Source organism: Acyrthosiphon pisum, chromosome X (assembly GCF_005508785.2).
Source record: "Acyrthosiphon pisum isolate AL4f chromosome X, pea_aphid_22Mar2018_4r6ur, whole genome shotgun sequence".
Lineage (NCBI taxonomy): Eukaryota > Metazoa > Arthropoda > Insecta > Hemiptera > Aphididae > Acyrthosiphon > Acyrthosiphon pisum.
The window spans coordinates 85,389,441-85,412,602 of NC_042493.1; the positions used below are offsets into that span (position 1 = coordinate 85,389,441).

The following is a 23,162-nucleotide window of genomic DNA, read 5'->3' on the forward strand; positions in this document are numbered from 1 at the left end:
AAATAGGGATAACTTTGGACAAACATTGTGACACGAGATTTATATATATTAAGATATATCATAATATTATAATATATAATAGTATATATATAATATATAATAGTAATCTAAAATATAGAGATAGTTACTCCCCCGGTTTACAGATTGCAAACTTTATAATTAATAACGAACTAATCGACTATTTATTTTTCAATATAGTTAACTAGCTGCCCGACCTTCCTCCGGAAGAAATTATTTTTTTATTATTTTATTTAAAAATATAAGACTATTTTTTGGCTATACAAATAATATAATATAATTACATATTGTAGTTATTGTTATTGCTAATTTCTGAAAATGATATATCTTACATTTTGAATTCAACCACTGGAGTGGTAAATTTTATTCTTTTTATTTTAGAATAGAGATAAGGTAGAAAAATATGAAACAATAAATTATTTATTCCATGAATAATATTTATTTCAAATGGAAAAATGCAAGTGCAAACAAATAAATAAATAATTAATAATAATAATAATAATAATAATAATAGATAAACAAACAAACCGGTTTCCTTCGTCTCCACAATCAAGTTAGATTCTTATATTATTAGAATCTTATATTGTTAGAAAATATTATTTTACATTTGTCAATACAATTTTACAACTTATACTAATTCAAAATACGATAATATTTGTCTAATTCATTACGAAATATCAATTGCCATGTTTATTTTTAGAAGAGGATGGTGCACTGGTGAAGTTTATACCTTAACTGTTACTTTTGGTAATGTTCACGCTTATGATCGATAAACACTATAATAATATATGTACATTTACCTGCCTATAGAATAGGCTGGACGAGTTAATAATTTTTTAATTTAATATAGAACAATAATTTAATTTAACAAGCTCGATAACTTTTTCTTAAATGGCTTTAAATAATTTTGGCCACAAAATAATACTGTGAGTTACACTTCTTTGTCAATTGGACCAGGAAAACCCTTTTAATGTTGTATCTTCATTACCCATTCAACAAGTATCATCGTTTATTAGGTTAAATTAATACTATAATATTATTACTTATTACTTATTAATCCTATGTTTTATATAAATATCTATTATGATTATTTATTGTGGTTTTTAAATATTTTAAGATAAAATTAATCAAAAATGTTTTTCCTCTACGGTAACAGGCCTGCAATAGATAACAACAATTTAATATCTTCAGTATCGTCCTTTAGGAGAATATTTTCAAGAGTTTCTTTGTCAAGCACAACTGAATTTTCTTCAACTACCTACAACAATATTTATGTATAGAAATGTGTGGGTAAACCTTTAAACTGTCATGTCAAAAGCAATTTAAATCAAATAATATTTTGAATTTTCATTGTGGGTAATTTGATTAGCACGTACAGGATCAATTTTTTGACAAATATCTAACCACGGTTTCTGTGTGCACCTTTACTGATAAAGTTATGATAAAATATAGCACAACATTTACACACCGCTCCAAAATCTTGTATTTTAAATTTCTATTTACCGACATAGGAAATGTAACATTTTCATCGGTTATCCAAACATTAGTAAGTAACTTATATTTTAACTCATCACTAACCTTTTGATCTAAACAGTAGCCAATATCAATAATATCATTTGTAAATTCCGCTGTAGTTTGTGTATATGTGTAATTATTGCGGTCGATGTAGAACTTTTACTTATTTCGTTCTCGGTTGTTTTAATTGGGCATGGACCAATTGCGCCAAAACAAAATTTATATTTTAGGGTCAGTGTACCAATTGCGCTTTTTATATTTTACGGTCAATATATCAATTGCGCTTATATTCAAATTTCCCTGGCTACCTTCGGATTTATAAATATTGTTTTTCGATCTAATTCCATAAACATCAACATAAACACACTAAAATGCTTGAAAATTAAAAACGTATTTATTGATCAATTGATGATTAGAGTGACCGGTTATAATACATTATATAACGGTATCGGGAATTTTATGAAACGTTATTATTATTACGGACATTTGATCACAGAAGTATGCATTTGAGTGATAGAAAACATTATCATAGGTACATTTTATATAATTGACGATCAAAAAGTAACTTGTTAAATATGAAGAAAAAATTATTAATTTGAGATAAAATGGCAATACGCGGGCGATGATATTTTATTGTTCGATAATATATTAAGTACCTACCTGCCCTATAGACGTTTCGCGTCCGTCAGCAAAACATCTTTAATAGTGTGTGATTTATCTATGTATAATATAATAATATTATCTTATATTATAGAAAACGCCATCAGAATTTGAATTAACTTAATTATAATAAAATGTTCAACAATATAATCAATAATCAAACATAATATAGTTATCATTAAGACTAGGATTTATATGTAAATACTTATTTTCTCTGCGACATGATAAACTAATTTCGGCAAGTGATAAATTTGTTTCACAATATTTTTGATAAAATTAACTATATTTGATTTTACATATTTTTACATATGTTTACTTATTTTGTCATGAATACATGTTTTTACATATTTCACAATTATTCAATTTTTTCTCACATATTTATACAATTAAACTGTTTTAATGTCTTTTCTTCAGATTTAGAATAATTGAAAGGTCATCATGACTATATATTATATCGACGATCTTTTGAATTCGAAAATTTAAAAGTGCAGGTTATTATTAATTGTAATCAAGATAATTAGATAACTATAGATAAATATGCATTTTTTATTACATTCTATTTTATTATTAATTATTATTAAGATTTTATGACAATATCGGCGATCTTTTGGCTTCGAAAATTTAAAAATAAATGTTTATTAATGTTTGTAATCAATATAATTAGATAAATATACATTTTTTATTACATTTTATTATATTATTAATTATTATTTTTTTTTCGATAATACATATTTTGAATTCTTTAACACATATGTATATACATATTTTTATTGTATACATACATACTTTTGTTATATAAAATATACATATTATAAATCCGAGCCCTAGTTATCATATAGTAACATATAATATATAATATATAGATACTCACATGGCCACATGGTAAATTATTATAATTAAGTTACATAAATTAAATGTATTAACTATAAAATATTTTAGGAGGGGTTTGAACCCTTGAAATCCCCCTCATGTACAGCCTAGCATAACCCACCCCAACTTTTGCATGAGGCAGCCATCTCATAAAATAGCTATTCATGCCTCCACTGGCTGTGACACTCCGTATTCCGTGGTATCATTCAAAGGCCACAACCTGCATCGCTTGTATCTGCGTTGTCCCCAAAGATATAAAATACCAGATATTTTATATCTGTGGTTGTCCCTTATTTAATTTATGATAGCTCATCGAACTCACATATCGAACCAGTTTTAAATTCCAATCGCATACATCTACAAATTAGAATCTTTACACCACACTCATTACCCCTATAAAATAACAGCCCCACTTCCATCACTTCAACTAGAACTATAGTTGAGCACGTTACACCACCATAACAACAGATTCCCGGCTTCCCATCTTTTAAACGTTATCATTATATTTGACTCTAATACACATAGATACTCGAAAGAATAGGTAGGTACATCCATGTTATAATATGATATTATATAATATTATACAATAAATTATAATTGAACATTCATTTTAAGTAAAAATTGAGTTATTGAATTTCTGAGATAGTGCTGGCTACTTTAATTTTGCTACAACTACGAACTAATATTAATTGTTTACATCCAAACAAATTGACAATTGTTTTATATTGTTGCGTACTTTTCGTCTGTTATATTTGGTGTTCTAACTTGAGTTCTAACTTACTTATACTTATTTATTAATTTTGTAATTTATTAATTAATAATCATGCGTGAAATTTGTCACTTGCAAGCTGGACAATGTGGAAATCAAATTGGTGCAAAGGTAATATAATATACAAAATAAAAAACCCAACTTCGAGTTCCATTAGCATAAACATTATGTAGGTACATTATATTATATTGCCATAAACATACTAAGTTGTATAACTATTATAAACTACGATTAAGTAGGTACTAATTTGAATAATTGTTTAGTTTTGGGAAGTAATATCCGATGAGCATGGCATTGATCCAACCGGATCATATCATGGAGATTCCGATCTACAGTTAGAAAGAATCAATGTCTATTACACCGAAGCACTTGGTAATGATCTTTATTAGTAAATATTTAACAGTATAATACAATTTGTATGCCGAGTTTCATAAAATATTGATAAATATAAAAAGCTTGATATTTTCTTCGATGAACGGAAAAACATTTAATCATATTATTATTATAATATATAATGTGTCTGGTGGGCGCCGTTCAAATGTAACAAAAACAAATATAGCCCAACAAATTTTAATACATCAAAAAGTACGGTATAGGTATCGTGAACTTCAAAATCGGTTAACAAAATATTATTTATTTATTTATTAACGTTAGGTTGTAATTAGGGGCGTCATTTGGGGGGGGGGGGGCAGGGTGTGCAATGGCACCACTAACTTAAAAAATGTTAACAATTGGCCTGCCATTAATACTCCAATGCGCCGTCATAATTAACTTATACATGTTTTCATATATAGGTAATATAAAATATATATATTTTAAGTTTTTGTATAATGTACAGTAATGACATTAGCTGGTTGCTTTAACTGCTTATAACTTTATAAGCTTTTAATTCTTTGAATTGCTAGCTATTTAAAAGTTGCATTAGTCGTTATGAGTTTCAATTAGAATTATAAAAGGGAAGGAAAGAATATTTACATAGGTTTGCATAGGTTTCCTACATTTATATATATATAAATATATATTTTTTTTAATGGCCTGGTGAAATGTCAAAATTGGCCTGCCTAAAAGTTTGCACGCCCAGAAAAAAAACTGAAATGACGCCCCTGGTTGTAATTGTAACTGTAATGTGAATTAAGCTATATAGGTACGACTGTACGAGAAATCGTTAAGAAAATAATTGATATAATCGAATAACGATTAATTGATATAACCTAATCTGTAAAAACAATTGGTGCTTATTATTATTTTACTTCTGTATTATTATGTAAGCACCTACTAAATCAATTCGATTCATACATAATATAAACAATGGATTATACGTATAAATTAATAATGGTTGTATTAAATATTTGAACACAATATTAATGACAATAGATACATGGTATACCAATAAGTATATCGAATAGGTTATAGGTATATACAACATTTAAACAAAAGCTATTACGTTGTATTATGAACCATTTTTATGATATGACGTAGTTAATTAAAATGTACATAGAAAAAAAAATTCACAATAATATTTTAATCTATCAGGTGGTAAGTATGTTCCTCGAGCAGTGCTTATAGATTTGGAACCTGGGACAATGGATTCGGTAAGATCTGGCCCTTTTGGACAAATATTCCGACCAGATAACTTTGTTTTTGGACAATCTGGTGCAGGCAATAACTGGGCTAAAGGACATTACACGGAAGGTGCCGAGTTAGTGGATTCAGTGCTAGACGTAGTCAGGTATATCAATATAATAATATTCGATTTTTAACCTCCACATTGATTATATCGTATACAATATCGTCTTTCAGGAAAGAGGCAGAGAGTTGTGATTGCCTGCAAGGGTTTCAACTGACTCATTCGCTAGGTGGCGGAACTGGTTCCGGGATGGGCACACTTTTGATATCAAAAATTCGCGAAGAATACCCGGATAGGATCATGACTACATACAGTATCGTTCCATCACCCAAGGTATAGCCATCCCCAAAATGTATTTCAAGTTTTTTAAACTTGGTTTCTCTAATCTCATCTTCCATATCCGGTACAGGTATCCGACACAGTCGTGGAACCATACAATTCTACGTTGTCCGTCCACCAGTTGGTAGAGAACACCGACAAAACATTTTGTATCGACAACGAAGCGCTGTATGATATATGCTTCCGGACGCTAAAGCTCACCACTCCTACGTACGGTGACCTGAATCATTTGGTATCGGCGGCAATGTGCGGCGTGACCACTTGTTTCCGGTTTCCCGGGCAGCTCAATTCAGACCTCCGGAAGCTGGCCGTCAACATGGTACCGTTCCCACGTTTGCACTTCTTCATAACTGGCTTTGCGCCGCTTACATCCCGTGGAAGCCAACAGTACCGTGCGCTCACTGTCCCGGAATTGGTGCAGCAGATGTTCGATGCCAAGAACATGATGGCAGCGTGCGACCCCAGACACGGCCGATACCTGACGGCTGCTAGCATATTCCGGGGACGTATGTCCATGAAAGAGGTTGATGAGCAGATGCTAAATATACAGACCAAGAACTCCAGCTACTTCGTCGAATGGATACCGAACAACACGAAGACTGCGGTGTGCGATATACCACCGAGGGGCCTTAAGATGTCGGCCACATTTATCGGCAATACAACAGCCATCCAGGAAATGTTTAAGCGCGTGTCTGAACAATTTACATCCATGTTCCGGCGCAAGGCATTTTTGCACTGGTACACCGGCGAGGGTATGGACGAGATGGAGTTCACCGAAGCTGAGTCAAATATGAATGATCTGGTATCCGAATACCAACAGTACCAGGACGCGACGGTCGATGAGGAAGGCGAAGGAGATGACGACGATGAGGATGCCGAAGCGTAAATCCTGATTGTCTATATTCGATAACATCTAATAAAACGATATTCATGACAAATTTGTTAATGTTTTATGAATTTTCCAATTTTCCAATTTTATATTTTGTTAAAGTTATTATTATTTTTTACGACTTTCTTTGTTGTACTTTAAAAGAAAAACTTGTTGTCACTGCAGTACTAAGTACTGACGTATATTTATTAACTATTCAAGACGATAATGGGTTCCACCAGTCCCACTAAACATTTTCGTGGGGTAACATTGGAAAAAAGATTTAGTGACACCTCATACCTATGAACTATAATGGAAAAACTATTTGATATAATTAATCTTAGGTGCGCTAATTCGTAAAACAACACAGTAGTATTCTAAATACATGTTTCAATTCATAAAAATAATCTGTTGAGCTTAAAACATTTTAAAAATGTTGATTAAAAAATAAAAATAATTTTGTTACACCGAAAAAAATGAACTAAATTATCATACCTTTGGATAATAACCTAATTCTTAAAATATGTAGGTATTGAGTATTTTTGTGTTCTATAAGTTTGTAATATAATAGTATACCTACCGAGCAGGTTATTTTGATTCATTAAATATTAATACATATAAGTTACAAGTAAATACGTAGGTATATCTGGTATATCAATTATCAATATAGTTTTAACGACTCAGCCAGGCGCGTATATAGTGGCGGGGGAGGGGGGGGTGCCAGGGTGCTATAGCACCTACCTTGGAATGTTGCTTCATGTAAAACAAATACTCTATATAACATGAATTGTTCACTAGGCTCGGAACATTTCTAAACAAAATTGGAACTTCTTGAATATTATAGGCACATTCATTTTTAGGACTAAAAAAATTCTTACCATCAGGATGGTGTATACTCTACAGAATACGAGATCTTCACCTTATCACCCCCATGAAAAAATCCTAGATCCACCACTGGACTCAGCTGTTTGTAAATATACATCATAATAATATGTAATAGTATAATGTACGAACCTATAAGGTAATTCGAAAAAAAAATGTTAATAATAAGTGTAATAACACAATATGACACAAAAAAAAATTATTTTAAATATTATCTAATGCAATCATCATAATATATGATATATGTACATGTACAAATAAAATATACTGTAATTATGTATAATTTTACAAATCAGATTAATATACAATATGAGCGTATTGAGACTTACGTTTTGTCTTATATCTTTAGGTACCTATCAAATACCTATATTTAATATTCAATAATTTTTGAATAAAAACGTTGTTTTGTAACAACTTGAAACCATGTAAAATAAATGTTTTCAATAACATTAATACCTACTTTTTGAATAATGAATGTTTTACGTTAAATGATTCCCCGGCACGATAGAACAACGATTATAAAAATTAATCGCCAAAAACTGTAGCCTGTAGGTATTCAAAGTACCTATACCTACATAACAGACAGCAGTTATCCATCCATCCTTGCATCCTAGTTCCTCTCTTCTCATATTGTAATGAACTTCTAACTTCTAAGTCAATACTGACGTACCGCATGTAAATTATTCACATCAATTTATAAATTGTAAGTTCGTACTTCGTGGTATAGGTACCTACATACCTAGATTAAAATTTTTCTAAATATTTTTTAAATTTATCGTGTAGTCTACTGTAGATTGTAGAATAAATAACAATATATCAATTAATGGAAAAAAGTTTCAAAATTCTAGACCACAAACGATTCTCAACCGGGTGGTCACCATAATTTTTTAGTCACCAATACATGTAATAGTAAAAAAAAATTCTTTTTCACTCAGGGTCTTATAATAGCTAGTAAATAAGATATTTTTTTTTTGATGAGAAATCGAATGAATATTAAAAATGTTGTAAAAAAATTTTATTTGACTTTCTTTTTTATAGACATTTTTTTTTGTTGATAAATGTAGGTATAACCTTTAAGAAATCTTGTATACAATTATAAATATTTTTAGGAATTTCTAACTTAAAATAATTCGCACATTTTCGTGATTTTTACACCTTTTGTCAAAATTTGAACTTTAAATGCTTTTAAAAAAAATTGTGACTGGATTTTTAATATTTTTTAAATGTAATTGTAACAATATTATTTAATAACAATTGTGTGTACCTATTTGGTTTAGCTTGGCTTGATTCATCTGATTGGGAAAAATAGAATTCACTATAAAACTCATTTTTTGCAATGCTTCTTGAATAAAATTTTTTTCTATATCATCGCAATAAATATTTTAAAAGTGATCTGCATTATTTTCAATATCATCCGCTTTCCAAGATTTTCAAGATTAAATAAAAAATCAAATTTATCATACATTTTACCGTAAAAAATTTTCTTTTAGGCAATTTAGAAATCATATTATTAATAACAACAAAAAAATTATTGTGGAAGTCGAAGTAAATTCGTGGAAACGTGTACCTATAATATTATGTGACTACGCACGCCGAGTAGGTACCTATTAGAAATCATAATTGCTTATAGTTTTTTTTCTCAAAACAGGACATTCTTTAAAAAATGTGCTCCTTTAAAATCTTGCACCCCCTATAATCCGGCTTTGAATGTGAATATGTAGAGTCGTAATATATTTGGTATATACAAGAATAATTGTTCGTGTTAAATTATAGTATCTCATATTGTCATTCGTTGCACCTTATGGCTCATTAGCTTATCCCTTAGGTGTATCGTGTATGGTCCTTACATTATGAATTATGATTTATGATTTTTCATACAAATCGTTGTCATACGTAACTGATTCATACGAATATACGATTCAGGATTTTTAACCAATATACTATTTAATTTTAATTTAAACACAATATCATAACGACATAACACGATCGTCATGCCGTCGTGCAATATTAAAATTTCAAACAGCTGCCTAGAGGCCTTCGTGATGCGCGCGATCCCGATGCCAAAATGACACGTTGGCGCATGTTATCATTCGACGCTCGTTATCTTAGTCCGTGGTCTTTTGTACACAGTCGTCGCCGGTGTGATAGCGGCTTCAAAGTGAGTAAATACTAAATACTGATTACAGCGAATGTCGGCTTTTCATCTGTCATATTATTGTTCTGTGTAGTTTTGAATTTGAGTATTATTCTCGACGAATATTATTCTAATTTACAATAGTTACGATAATATTATTGTTCATAAAAACGTTTTTCATGTTTGATCCATAACATGCACTAGCTCGTTACTAGTTGCGACCTGCTTGTTTGTTAATAATTATTATAAGGCAGTAATCTGTTAAACAACTTAAACGTATTCTTACGTTTATCCTTGATTCGGCTGAACATGTAGATTTCCTATTTAAACGCATGTTTTTCTTCTCAATCGTCTTTGTTGGTGTAATAGGTACTACTCGGCTGTGATTGCAATGCAATAACCGCGTGAAACTAAACCGGACGTTTTTTCATTTCAGAAATTTTATTTTCAAGCGCTGGTCATTAGAAATTTTAACATAGACCATGAGCCTAAGTAATAGTAAGTATATAATGGTATATCTGTAACATAATAATGTCATAACATGAAAACATTGCAGTACTATATGTTATTATGCTGTTTGTTTAAGATAAGCATCGTAAAATGTGCTATTTAGTAAACTCTCTCATTAGATGTTTATATATTTTACTTGTTTTTATTTTATAATTTAAAGGCATATTGTCACCAAAACGCAAGACAACATCATGCGTTAAAAATAAAAATGGAAAAAGGAGGAGAAAAAAGTCATTTTTAAGAATATTAGAGAATGATGAAGATGTTGCAGATGATTTTTATTGTGAGTAATTAATTATTATTAGTTATTTATGATGATATACCTACCTATTATATTTTATGTTTAAATGTAAAAAACAACTATGCATTTATTTATTCTGTGATGAACTTATACATTTAATATACCTATCTAATAATCATTTATAATAACTTTTAATTGAAAACTGTCTATACTCTTCCACGAGAGAGTGCGACCTCTACACGCATCGAAATGAATTAGCTTCAACGTCGCGAGGCCAAATTTCCTCCACCATGTGGCGTCCGCTCTCTGTATACAGCAGCTCTAGTAACGCACCACAAATATTAACCGCAACTAACCATTATAATATAATATATCAGTATAGGAGTTATTTTTATGAAATAAGTATAATTTATTTTGTTTATTACTTTTTTATTATTAAAAATACCATATAACATGTAATAACAATAAACATCATTACACCAGTTTATGCTCTGTATATTATAACAACATTGTTCGACAATGGTACAATTTATATATTAATCGTAAAATATTATTATTTATATATTTTGGTCGCCGCCCATTCGCACTCTTTCGTGGAACGGAGTATAGTAGTTTTTGTGTCTATTATCTTTGGATGAAGCAACGTGGATTAAAAATATAGTGACCAAATATCCAAATTATAAGTTTAAATTATTATATCTGATCAATTACATTTTATGTAACTATGTATCAATCATTTATATAAAAAAGACCTTTCAGTTTTCCCGATTTTTCTTTCTGTAAAAACTTCATTTGAAATATTACAAAAAAAAAAAAAAAAAAAATAGAGGTAAAGCAGGTCAGCCATTTTTGATTGATGTGCTTACCAACTAACAGCTTTTCATTTTTATTACATGATCATATAGATTACTAAACAATATTATCTATTTCTAATAAAATAAATACTACTGTTTTAATTAAATATATATTTTTGTATATTATCACGTCTTCATAAATAGTTTGTGATTGCTAATGATTAATTAGGCATTAATATATTTTTTAGATAAAAGAAAAAAATCCATTAAACATTCTCAAGTAGATATAAATAATGCAGTCCTGACAGCACCAAATGGTTGTATTATGACAAGAAATAAACTAAATAAACAACTAACAAGTAAGTGAATTATAATTATATATTGACCTAATATAGTGTATATTTTTTTTTATAACATATGACGCTTCAAAGTGAGTAAATACTAAATACTGATTACAGCGAATGTCGGCTTTTCATCTGTCATATTATTACGCTCATAAAAATTTAATTTGACTTTCTTATAGACATTTTTTTTTTGATAAAGGTAGATAATCTTATAAGAAATTTAGTATTACATTTTCAAATCTTAGATTTAAAAGAAAAATGTTTACAAATTCTTAACTCAAAATAATTTGCTAATTTTCGTGATTTTTCCATATTTTGTCAATTTTTTAACTTTAAATGCTTATAAAAAAAAACTGTGACCAAGGATTTTTAATATTTTTGAAATGTTATTGTAACAATATAGTAGGAGTCTTGTATTACATTTTCAAGTATTTTTACAAAACAAATAAAGTTTCATTGACATCCATAAACAAAAAAACTAATAAAATTGGAAACTGAAAATGTCCCTAAACAATTCAAAACAAATCAAAATAATTTGAAAATTTTATCATGTATAGAAAATGGAAATATAAACAACCAGAGACAATTTCATGTATCTACGGTCATTTGTTTTAATGTTACACCAAAAACAAAGTCGATTTTGAATAAAAATTCTCGTTTTCCCTTAATATTTCTCTTGTTTTTCACTGCGCTTTTGAAAACTACTGGAAAACTTACGTTTGACTCTCTAAAGTGCCAACTAGATTCACTTTCCTTTCAGAAAAGATACTGTTGAAGAAAATTTCTCTCCTAAAAGTGATGACAGGCACAAAAAAAAATAAAAAAAACACATCATTGTAAAATCAATACATTCATTGCTCCACTCAGAATCTAAAATATTGTAGATGATATAAAATCTATCGATGGTTGGCTGTGTATGATTCGTATCTTTTTAAATGTTTACAAGTTGGGTATCTTCATTCATTATCTAAACTAAAATTTCCATTTAAATATGATATTAAAATATAATATGATGTTAACAACTGTAAGTCAATTGGTTTATTTCAATGTTGTATCAAACTGTAAATATCTTGGTTTTAAGTTGAATTAATTTTTAACAAAAATGTTGCATTTTTTATTTTATTAATTTTTAAAAAATTAAAAAGTGAACATATAATACGAGGCTCCTGATATATTGTTACAGTAGCAGTTGAAAAATACTAAAATACATTTTTGGCACAATTTTATTTTATTATTATTTAAAATTCAATTTTTGACATCATTTATTAAATTTAAAATTTATAAAATGTTCAACTTTTATAGCTTAGGATTGGAAATTTAAAACAAGGTTCACGTAAATAGGTTATTCTGTAACCCAAGGGTTCTCAAACTTTTGAGGTCCACGCCCACTTTCAAACTATTTTATGAGTTCACGCCTCCCCCATCACTACTATAAGATTGATGTATGCATAATATTTATATGTAAACTATACTTTAATGTTGGTTATTGGATTAATATGAATACAACTTCAATGAAAAAAATTATAATTTAAAATTAAAATTAACTATTATTAAATATACAATTAAAATTTTTTTTCAACATTTTCACGCCCCCCCTGAAATTTTTTCACGCCTCCCTAGGGTGGGCGCCCCCCAGGTTGGGAACCACTGCTGTAACCAAAAAATATAAAAACGCAGTTTTTTTTTTATAGTTATTTTATGTTAAAATTTGGACGAAATTACATATAAAATAACCAAGAAAACAATTTTAGTTATTTAGTTATAATTTTATAGTATTAATTCAACTTACTCGCTATCGTATTAATAATAAGTAATAACAGTATAAATATAATATAAAATATCTACACTGAAAAACTGTCACCGCTCAGAATCGTTTTTCGTATGCAATGATATATCATTGAATTCAAATTTAATACCATCCTTTATAAAGTGACCCACCTGTAACCTACTGTACAGCAGAGTGAAATGCACTTACTCACTTTTTTTTTAAAATTAATTTCCAATAAATTTTAAATACATATAAACTTGTGACACATTTCTTATCAAATGTTCAAGTGAGGTGTTTTAGTTTAATATTTTATTAATTTTAACCCGAAAAATAATTTTCAAATTTTAGCGATTTTGCTGAATTTCTACAAAATTTGAACTTTAAATGCTTATAAAAAGAAATTAACTATAATTTAAATTTTAAATTTTACTCAAATAACATAAAATTAGCACATAATATTTAACAATATATCTTAACTAGTATATTTTTATATAAATTCAGTGCAGATTTCAAGTCTACAGTTATTATTTTTGAGTAACAATAAAATTCAATTTTATCTTAATTTTTTTTTGTTTTTCCCTATTATTTTGATAAGTACTGGGAATTTAATACCTTTGCACCCTCCCCCCCCCTATTATTAACTACATGCTTACAGAAACCACCTTTAAACCACGCAACATAGATAAAATACATTTACGCAAAATCATTTTTTCTATGTGTTTAAGTAATCTTAGAGTAAAGTCACCCATGACAAAAAATATAGAGAATAATACTTTTGAGGGAATGACATATTGATTTGTCTAAATATTGTCTCAAAACAATTTAAACATCATTTAAATTTACAAAATTTTTTTATTTATTTTGAAAGTGGAATACAAAGTCAAATAATAATAAAATATAAAATCGATATGTCATTCCCTCAAAAATATTATTCTCTATCTTTTTTGTAATAGTGACTTTACTCTAAAATTACTTAAATGCATAGAAAAAATGATTTTGCGTAAATGCGTTTTGTCTATGTTGCGCGTGGGCCATTGAAAAAAAAACGAATAGTGCGCTGACATCCTTTTAATTAAGCAACCAACTTTACTGCTCCAAAGTATAATGACAGACAAAAAAATTAAAAAACAACAGATCATTGTAAAATGAATACATTTATTGCTCCTCTCAAAATCTAAAATGATATGTAATTACATCCACTGCGAGATATTCTACCATTTCAGGCTATTAGAAAGATAAATCTAGCCATAATTGCTCAATCTAGTTGTACATGGTGTATTAGATTATTTTTGGTAGGGCCTATTATATTGCTCTCTCATACAGCCTTCAACTTGCCAAAATACAATTATCAGTATTACAAATAAATGGATACTAGATATCTGACCAAAAATTGTTTGAAAAGTTTAATATCTTGAATATTAAAATACCTATACCTTTAACCATAATATACTATATACTTTAAAAAACGCAACATATTGTCATTTGAATTATTTTAAATTCACATGGAGTGAATACCTATGTGCATTGAAGAATTACTCATTAGTTTAATAATTTAGCCTAATAAAACTAGCCGTCAAATGGTTGTTCAATTTCGTTGGTACCCGGATATCTATATATATAAAAATGGAGTGTGAACAATTTCGTTACCTCATCAACCAAGAACGGCTGGTCCAATTTGGCTCAAATTTTTTTCAAGATGTTCGTAATTGCCAGGAGAAGGTTTTTCCGAAAGAAAATTTTAGGAAAATCCATCAGAAAAGTAGGAAATCGGGATATCTAAAATACAACAGTGGCACCATGTTTGTTGATTTGTATTATTATTTTTTGTCGATATAAATATATTATATATATAAAAACAGCTGTTCTCGATTGATGAGGTAACATACATTTTTCTCGCTTCATTTATATATATATATATATATAGATGAATGTTTGTGTGTAGATTTGATTAGACCTCTGGGGAGAAGATTGGCTAATTTAAAAAGGGTTAAATTTGGTGTTTTTATTCATCGGATTTTAGTACAGTTAGATTAAGTTAGAATTTTTTATTAATTGATTATATTAATCCACCGTAGGTTGAATTAAGTAAAAACGACAAGCTTGGTGTAACTTTGATAGGTTAAAAAATTAAGTGGAAAAACTTGGAATAACTTTGATACTTTAGAGTTAAATCATACACTTACGTACAAACAACACGGGGCCCACGATCTACCGCAGGTAGATTGCCTACCTTATAATATACTGCTGTGAATCAGAATTTTTATTCCGGGCAATGGAAAAGTTAGGATGAATTTTGAACACCATACACCAAATATTAAATAACGAATTGAACAATTTTTGAGTCATATAAAATTGGTACATTTAATGGGTAACAAAGTGCACGGGATAAGCTAGTTTAATATAATACCTACCAATTGAGCCAACTCAATTTTTGCTATTTAAAATCCATTTTTCACGCTGGCTATTGTTAGATTATGACGCTGTAATAAACTATTATATTTTATTAATTTTTTTTGCACGTGTTTAATTAAAATAATATTTAATATTTTTTTTATGTATTTTTATTATTACTATTTATTTTATTTAAGTATTATTATTACATTTAATAATTTTAGATATCTCTAGTTTTCCCAGAAATTAGTTAATCCTTGACCCAAACTTAACTTTAATATCAACAAGGTCTAGTAATCTGTTACTTTGGAGTGGCCGAGCGGACTTATTTGTCAGTTGCAATGACTGGTTTGAACCTCGGTCATGGGCGGCACTTCTCTCAGGGCAAACATCTTTCTGGAGAGAGGGGCAGCCATCCCCTGATCGGGAAGATACCTACAGAAATCAAAAATTCTGCCAAAACAAACACACAAGTGTAAACAAATCTACAGTACATTCCCCATAGTTCCACAGACTAATAATGACCTTAGTAGTTGAAGCCTTAACCCTAATAAAAAAAATCTATCACTAGTTTTTAATAATAAATAAAAATGAAAATATATTCTATTTTTATCAGTATGAGCAAATAATTTTATTTGTTTTATATAAATATTTGTTATTTGTATGTATTTTAGTTTTCACTAATGAAATTTCTTCTCCATGTCCTGGAAAACAACTAGATACTTATTATAAAAAAAGAACACCTTCATTATTTGAATCAGATTCTGAACCAGAAATTAATTACTTTCAAATAAAGGATAGTATAAAAAGTAAATATGTAATAATTTTATTTTATTTATTTTTATATTAATTTGTTTTTATTTTATCTCAGATGAAGTGGAAGAAATGTCCTCTTGTATTTCTTATCCAGACGATAGATTATATCCTGCATTTGACAAAAGTAAAAAATAATATTTTAAATGTTTAACATTTTTTCATGTTTTTATTAAATATTTTTTCTGTTTTAGATGTTAAAATGAGAACTTATTTTAACAAAAAGTTATATCCTATTGTTAACAATAATTCTAATGTACAATGTAAGTTTGCATAGTTTTATTTGAGTCATTAAAAATATATTTTTAATACAATAATTTAAATATCCCAATTATTGCATATTCTCTATTCATGGGAAGAAACATATTCTGCAGCTAACTCGTGCGCAGGGCATGACTTCACTATAAAGCAGGCATATATACACTTAGTGAAGTTTACAATTAGGCAACGTCTAACTGTCGAATACATTCTGAATAGAGAATAGTTTTGAAAATATATTTTTATTATATTATTATATTATTTTCAAATTTTAGCATTAAATAAATTTGAGAAAATTAATGGAGAACCATCAAGTTTATGTAATCGTGTTAAAACTGCCTATGACTCTAATCAGTGTAACGGAATTTCACAAAATTACAGTAAAACCAGTAAACCATTGAAAGTCACAGGTAATTAAATATTGTATTAATAATTAATTACAATTATAGTTTTTGCAATATAAATATAAATATTTTATTTTTATTAGGTATTTCTTTACAATTGTCATTTAACTATTATCGTTAACGATAAGACTAACTGATTCAATCCGAATAAACCAATTGGTCATTTTATTTTTATTCAGTTGATGTGTTGTGTATATGTATTGTGTATCAGTTAGTTATTACATGTTAAATTTAAATGTCACAAGAAAGAAAGCGAAATCATAAAACTTTAACTTTAGTCGAGAAACGAATTAGTTAAAACCTTTTTTTTTAGACCTGTCCTATCAAAAGATTATTTAACACAGATATTAATTAGTATGTTTGTATTATCCATTATGTTTATATAAAATAAATGTATGTTTTGCAATATGTAAAACATGCGTATTTTTGTGAACTTCCATTAATCTGGCAGTTCTCTGTTCAGATATCTTTTGTATGACCGAGATTCTAAAGTACTAACTAATTTTCAATTTATTGCAATGTCATGAAACAAGGGGTACTAATTTATACAACTAATTAATACTATTCTATTGTGACTTATATTTTAGGTAAATTAAGAAACTTTTAAGCATTCCCCCCGCCCAGCCCCAACAATTATAAAAATTAAACCAATGACCAAACGTATTATATGTGTGTTTATAGAAACTACAACAAGTGTGCAAACAAATTCTGAGGGTGATGAAATTATTATTGTTACTGAATCATTAATAAGACAACTAAAAAACGAATTGGAAATTACAAAAACACAATCAAAAGGTAATAAGTTAGTTTTGTTTATACTATATTATATTTTGGTTTTAAATTTATAATTAAATTAATTTTATTCTATTTTAAATTCAGAATATTTTAAGTTTTATTGTCTAATCAAATCTAAAATGTTGGGACTATACGTATACTTCAAAAGATGTTGGTGTATTTTTTACTACTTAATTCTAAATATAAATTTTCTTAATTAATTTTTTTTAATGGTCACATTTAATTTGCTTAATTTTTTAATTCAACCTAACTGAATAAATCAATTTTCAAAAAAATATAGGTAATTGATTTGTTATAATTTTAAATAATTAGAGCACAGCTTATATTCTCCACTAAAAATTCGATAATTAATATATTAACTATAATTGAACTGTAGTAAGTAAGAATACAGTATGTAGATTTGTTTTGTTAAGCATATATCAGATACAAGCGGGTACAATTTTGAATTTTTGATGGTTGTATCTTGGAATATGAACTATGAAGTATATTATATGTCACAACTAATATTTATTATTTAGATATTGTTAAAAATAGCTTAATGAGTATTTTTTATGAACCCACAGAGACAATATCGGTTGAAAGATATGATAATATGGACAATAGTTTAATTATCGATTTAGATTCTAACAATTCATCTACAATTTCAGAGGAAATTATAGATCCAAGTAACACACAGACTTTCAAATGTGATAATAGTAGTTCAGGTTAGTAATTATTTTTTGGATTTAAAGAAATACAACGTTTGTTTTAAATATTATTCACAAAAAAAAAAAATATATTTTCATTTTTAGATCAATCTATAGAAAATCATCATAATTTTGAAAAAAATATCACTTGCCATCTTTCCCTAGATCAGATTGAACCTAATCAGGATTCTCATACAGTAATTAAAGGTGTGATAAAAAATAAACCTAAGTATTATAATAGTAATGGAAGATATAATTGTTTTCTAAAAAATTACAATTTAAGTTCTACCAATGATAGTTATTCAAATAAAAACGGTAAGACCTATAGTAATATTTTAACTATTTATCCATTTTTAAATTGATAATGAACAGATACTACACAAATTTGTATTACTACTCCGATGTTCTCAATAAATTTCTTTTTAGGTTGTTTAATTTTTTTGTTCCAGATCTTAATTCCAAATGCTATTGTAAAAATTTTAGAAGTTTCAACAAAGATGTTAGTAAGATATTTACTTCTAAAATCAATCATTTTGCATTTAATAATAAAGCTAAAAAACTTCGTGAAAAAATATTGCGTAAAAAACATTTAGAAGCTAATATTTTAAATATGCTTATTACCAAAGAGCACAAAAATATCATTCAATCAAGTGAACATATACCAATATTTAATTCAATTTCAATCAATAAAAAATATGAAAAATGCATTGATTTAAAAGAGAATCATCACATTAAACCAGGTTTTTAATACTAATTAAATAAATATTATTTCTCTACACTATTTAGTTGTATTGATGCCTAGGCATTACATATATGTAAGTTGACTTGTGGGGACTTGAAACTTCCCAAAAAAATTTCTCATGATTTTTATTGACTTGATTGTTTTTATTTATCTTGATATTCAAATTATTTAGTAGCAAGTGTTATTGTTGTGCTGAACGCAATTCTAAAATATTTGTATTTTGTAAATCATTAAATAATTTTCCCCATTTTTATATATATTTACTTTTGTATAAAGTTTAATAGGATATAACTTAAAACTTTATAAATGTTGGTAATTATTAATCAAATATATTTTGGATACTGGGGAATAATAAATATAATAATAAAATAATGAATATAATAATTCATTTGATAAATTAAGGATTTTTTTTTTTTTTTTTTGTGTACCCGATTTAGTAAAAATAATTCTATAATTTTAAAATTCAGTGGTAGCTTCTGGTGACAAATTGGATCCAGTTAATACTATATAAAATAAAATCCTCTTCGGTATGCCCCTGTAGGCATGAGAATTTTAGTTTTAAGTTTTGATTTCAATTTTTATTGAAAAAAAATGATTAAATTTGTTTGTATTTGTTTGATTTGTTTAATTTTAATCATTGTATAATTTTAGAAGATACTAAAACAAATGCTGTTGGAAAAAATAATATAAATACAACATGTATCCGTAGAGTAGCTGATAGCTCAAAAGATGAAAGAACAATAGACTGTTTATCTTCAGCTGTAAACATTAAAAGTAGTTAATAATTTATTATATTTATATTTTTATATTTTTTTTTGTTTTTATATTATCTATTATGGTTAATATCATATGTAATAGTACACATTATAAATATTACTAATTTGTAAATTTTTGAACTATTGTAGATTTTACAACAGATGTCAAATTTTGTGAAAAGAACTTACAAAATCCAAAAAAGAAACAATCTTCTAAAATAAATCTTATCAAAGGTATGGCTTTTCATTTAAATATTTTCATATTAGTAAAACAATTTGTAATTTATAAGAGCATATTAAATAATAAAGAAAAGAAACTGAAGTATTATAATACTATGTATAACACATTTTTATTTTTATATTAAATGTATTATTCATATTGCTATAACTTAATTCAATTCTTATCGTGAAATAAGCTGATGAATTAAAAAATATAATTCATTACTTCATTTTGATTTGTTCACATTTATAATATATTTTTAAGTTGAAAAACTATTCTTAATGTAATTTACTAGTGTTTTTGAAATTTTGATTCAAAAAATATATATCCATGTAAAACTACTACCAGCTTTTAATGTACTTGAATTCTAACGAAATAATATTGTTCTATGAATAATATTTCATTTTATTTTTATTTTCCAGTGTCAAACCCTATTTTACCAATAAAAAACTTTTTCGATGATCATATGTCTTTTAAAATGTGCAATGAATTTAATAAAATAAAATCTTTAAATAAAAGCATTAGTAGTGATCCTACTACTAAAGAAAATTATTCTGTTTCCTTGCAAAAACCAAATGGTAAGTATTTTTAGACACTTAAAAAACATATGGAATACTTATTAATTTTTAATTTCAACCAAATGCGAATTAATATTAAAATCAGAAATTAATAACCGTAACCTACAAAAAAAAACCATTAATCCTTCCATTACAACAGAAAAATCGAATTCTCTACAGAAATCAAGTAGTAAGTTTTTACTTATTAGATATAATGTATTTTATTTGTAAATTAAGCAAAAATGTTATTCCATTGCATTGGTAATAGATTTTCCTCCTTTCGCAATTTTAATGTATCTACAATTATTTATCTGTTTATTTCTCTTGGTATTCAAATTAGTTACTAGCAAATGTTATTATAGTGCTGAAATGCAATTCTAAAATGTTTTTATTTGTAAATCGTTAAATAATTTTCTCCATTTAATATTATATATTGATATACTTTAATAAAATATAACTTAAAACTAAAAACATCTTTTATTTATTTATTTTATAAGAATTTACGTATACTTGCCGCACAATAAGATCATGACCAGTCGCGCATTCAAAACAACTTCCTTTACCACACTGCTCGTAGTTGTGACTATTTCTATTTTTATATATGGAACGCTTCACATGACAACAGAGTCATATACATTTCTATAAAACAATACAGTGTATGTGGTTCATATTTGTAACAAGCTGTATAACTGTGATCAAATGTTTGGGGAAACAATCAAAAACTGGCTGCACGTAACAGACTCAAAACAGTCTGCCGCCCTGTCATGATCTTATTGTGCGACGAAGTATAAATATAAATTTCCTTTAATAATTTATATTTAATTGCATCATACTTTTTATGTTCTATAAGTGATTTTACATATATCTAATTCATAGTAGTTAAATAATGATGTTATTACATTTATTATTTTTAGGTCCAATGTTGCCACATATATCTGAAAACAATAACAATGAGCCTGTTAATAATTTATTTGACCTACCTGTCGATGATATTACTTTCTCATTAAATAACATAAGCTCTGATGATGATGGTAATAGAAAACTGATTGGTAAGTTGTTAAATAAAACTTATTATCTCTTTTTATGTTTTACATTTAACAATAAACTAAATAGGTATGTATTTTAAATCAAAAGTTTCAAAAATATTTTTATACATATTAATAATATGCATATGGGTATGCAGACCGTGGTGGGCAAGCCATATTTATATTATTTTACAGTGCCCGCGCGGGCAGCCCGCTTTCTGTTTGACCGAGCCTTTAATATAAAAGACTATAATCATATACAACTCAAGCCAAAAATAAAAATACTATTTAGACTTATATATAATATAATTAATTAATATATTTTATAAATATATTTATTAAAGGGTAAATAAATTAAATGTCTTAAAAATCGATCTAGTTCGTTAAAAATATAAACATTGTTTACGTTCACGTTCTATTTTAATAGAACGGGTGACGTTCACGTATCGTTCACTAAAAATGAACGTGAACGCGTAAACGTGCGTTCATGAACGACGTTCTTTCCAAACACTGATAATAATTATTAATTAAACATATTTAAGATAAATATACTTTTTTTTTTATGTTTATATGATTTAGTAGAAATAATGCAACAATTTTCAAAGTTGATGGTAATTTTGGGTTCAAAATTAGATCTACTTTTGATAGAACGAAATTGAAAATTCTTAGTATTTATTAAAATAATTAGGAAAAAAAATTAGGTAAAACAGGAATTTTAAGCAAGATAAAATAAAATCCTCTTCAGTACCTGTAGGCATGAGAATTTTAGTTTTAAGTTTTAATTTCAATTTTCGTTGGAAAATTTGATTAAATTTGTTTGTATTTATATTTGTTTGTTTTTAATTATTGTATATTTTAAGAATTTAAAAATGAACTAAATGCTGATTGTAGTATTAACAAAAATTCAACTCGTATCCTTAAATTAGCTGATAGCTCAAAAGATGAAAGAACATAGACTGTTTATCTTCAGCTGCGAGCATTAAAAGTAGTTAATAATTTATTATATTTATATTTTTTTTGTTTTTATATTATCTACTATGTTTAATATGTCTATTATGTTTAATATCATAATATGTAATATTACACATTGTAAAAATTACTAATTTGTAAATTTTTAAATTATTGTAGATTTTACAACAAATATCAAATTTTGTGAAAAAAAATTAATAAATCCAAA

The 23,162-nt window shown here is 27.2% G+C and overlaps 3 protein-coding genes across 3 annotated transcripts; all 3 read left to right on the plus strand.

Annotated features, from left to right (window-relative positions):
* The first annotated feature begins 3,694 nt into the window (after positions 1 to 3,694).
* LOC100168298 (tubulin beta chain) lies at positions 3,695 to 6,736 on the plus strand. Its single transcript, XM_001943515.5, has 5 exons — positions 3,695 to 3,943; positions 4,096 to 4,204; positions 5,366 to 5,561; positions 5,633 to 5,792; positions 5,869 to 6,736. The coding sequence occupies exons 1-5, from the start codon at positions 3,887 to 3,889 to the stop codon at positions 6,682 to 6,684; spliced, it is 1,338 nt and encodes a 445-aa protein (XP_001943550.1). The 5' UTR covers positions 3,695 to 3,886; the 3' UTR covers positions 6,685 to 6,736.
* Positions 6,737 to 9,714: 2,978 nt separating this feature from the next.
* LOC100572507 (dual specificity mitogen-activated protein kinase kinase 1-like) lies at positions 9,715 to 19,068 on the plus strand. The gene is made up of 11 exons (XM_029490605.1): positions 9,715 to 10,051; positions 10,119 to 10,180; positions 10,353 to 10,475; positions 11,476 to 11,586; positions 16,405 to 16,539; positions 16,602 to 16,670; positions 16,738 to 16,806; positions 17,077 to 17,211; positions 17,887 to 18,000; positions 18,564 to 18,704; positions 18,792 to 19,068. The coding sequence occupies exons 2-11, from the start codon at positions 10,165 to 10,167 to the stop codon at positions 19,046 to 19,048; spliced, it is 1,170 nt and encodes a 389-aa protein (XP_029346465.1). The 5' UTR covers positions 9,715 to 10,051; positions 10,119 to 10,164; the 3' UTR covers positions 19,049 to 19,068.
* Positions 19,051 to 23,162, plus strand: LOC115033169. Its single transcript, XM_029485270.1, has 9 exons — positions 19,051 to 19,112; positions 19,170 to 19,426; positions 20,080 to 20,202; positions 20,334 to 20,417; positions 20,826 to 20,981; positions 21,067 to 21,150; positions 21,875 to 22,009; positions 22,846 to 22,970; positions 23,114 to 23,162. The coding sequence occupies exons 1-8, from the start codon at positions 19,051 to 19,053 to the stop codon at positions 22,938 to 22,940; spliced, it is 996 nt and encodes a 331-aa protein (XP_029341130.1). The 3' UTR covers positions 22,941 to 22,970; positions 23,114 to 23,162.

Excerpts from the sequence above, each read along its gene's own strand:
- LOC100572507 (XM_029490605.1), top strand. Across the intron at positions 16,540-16,601 it reads AATAAAGGATAGTATAAAAA|ATGAAGTGGAAGAAATGTCC; the intron begins GTAAATATGTAA and ends ATTTTATCTCAG. Across the intron at positions 18,705-18,791 it reads ATGTGATAATAGTAGTTCAG|ATCAATCTATAGAAAATCAT; the intron begins GTTAGTAATTAT and ends TTTCATTTTTAG.
- LOC100168298 (XM_001943515.5), top strand. The coding sequence starts at position 3,887 with ATGCGTGAAATTTGTCACTTGCAAGCTGGACAATGTGGAAATCAAATT. Across the intron at positions 3,944-4,095 it reads GAAATCAAATTGGTGCAAAG|TTTTGGGAAGTAATATCCGA; the intron begins GTAATATAATAT and ends ATAATTGTTTAG. Across the intron at positions 5,562-5,632 it reads TCAGTGCTAGACGTAGTCAG|GAAAGAGGCAGAGAGTTGTG; the intron begins GTATATCAATAT and ends ATCGTCTTTCAG.
- LOC115033169 (XM_029485270.1), top strand. The coding sequence starts at position 19,051 with ATGAACAGATACTACACAAATTTGTATTACTACTCCGATGTTCTCAAT. Across the intron at positions 19,113-19,169 it reads CTCAATAAATTTCTTTTTAG|AAGTTTCAACAAAGATGTTA; the intron begins GTTGTTTAATTT and ends TAAAAATTTTAG. Across the intron at positions 20,982-21,066 it reads TTCCTTGCAAAAACCAAATG|AAATTAATAACCGTAACCTA; the intron begins GTAAGTATTTTT and ends TATTAAAATCAG.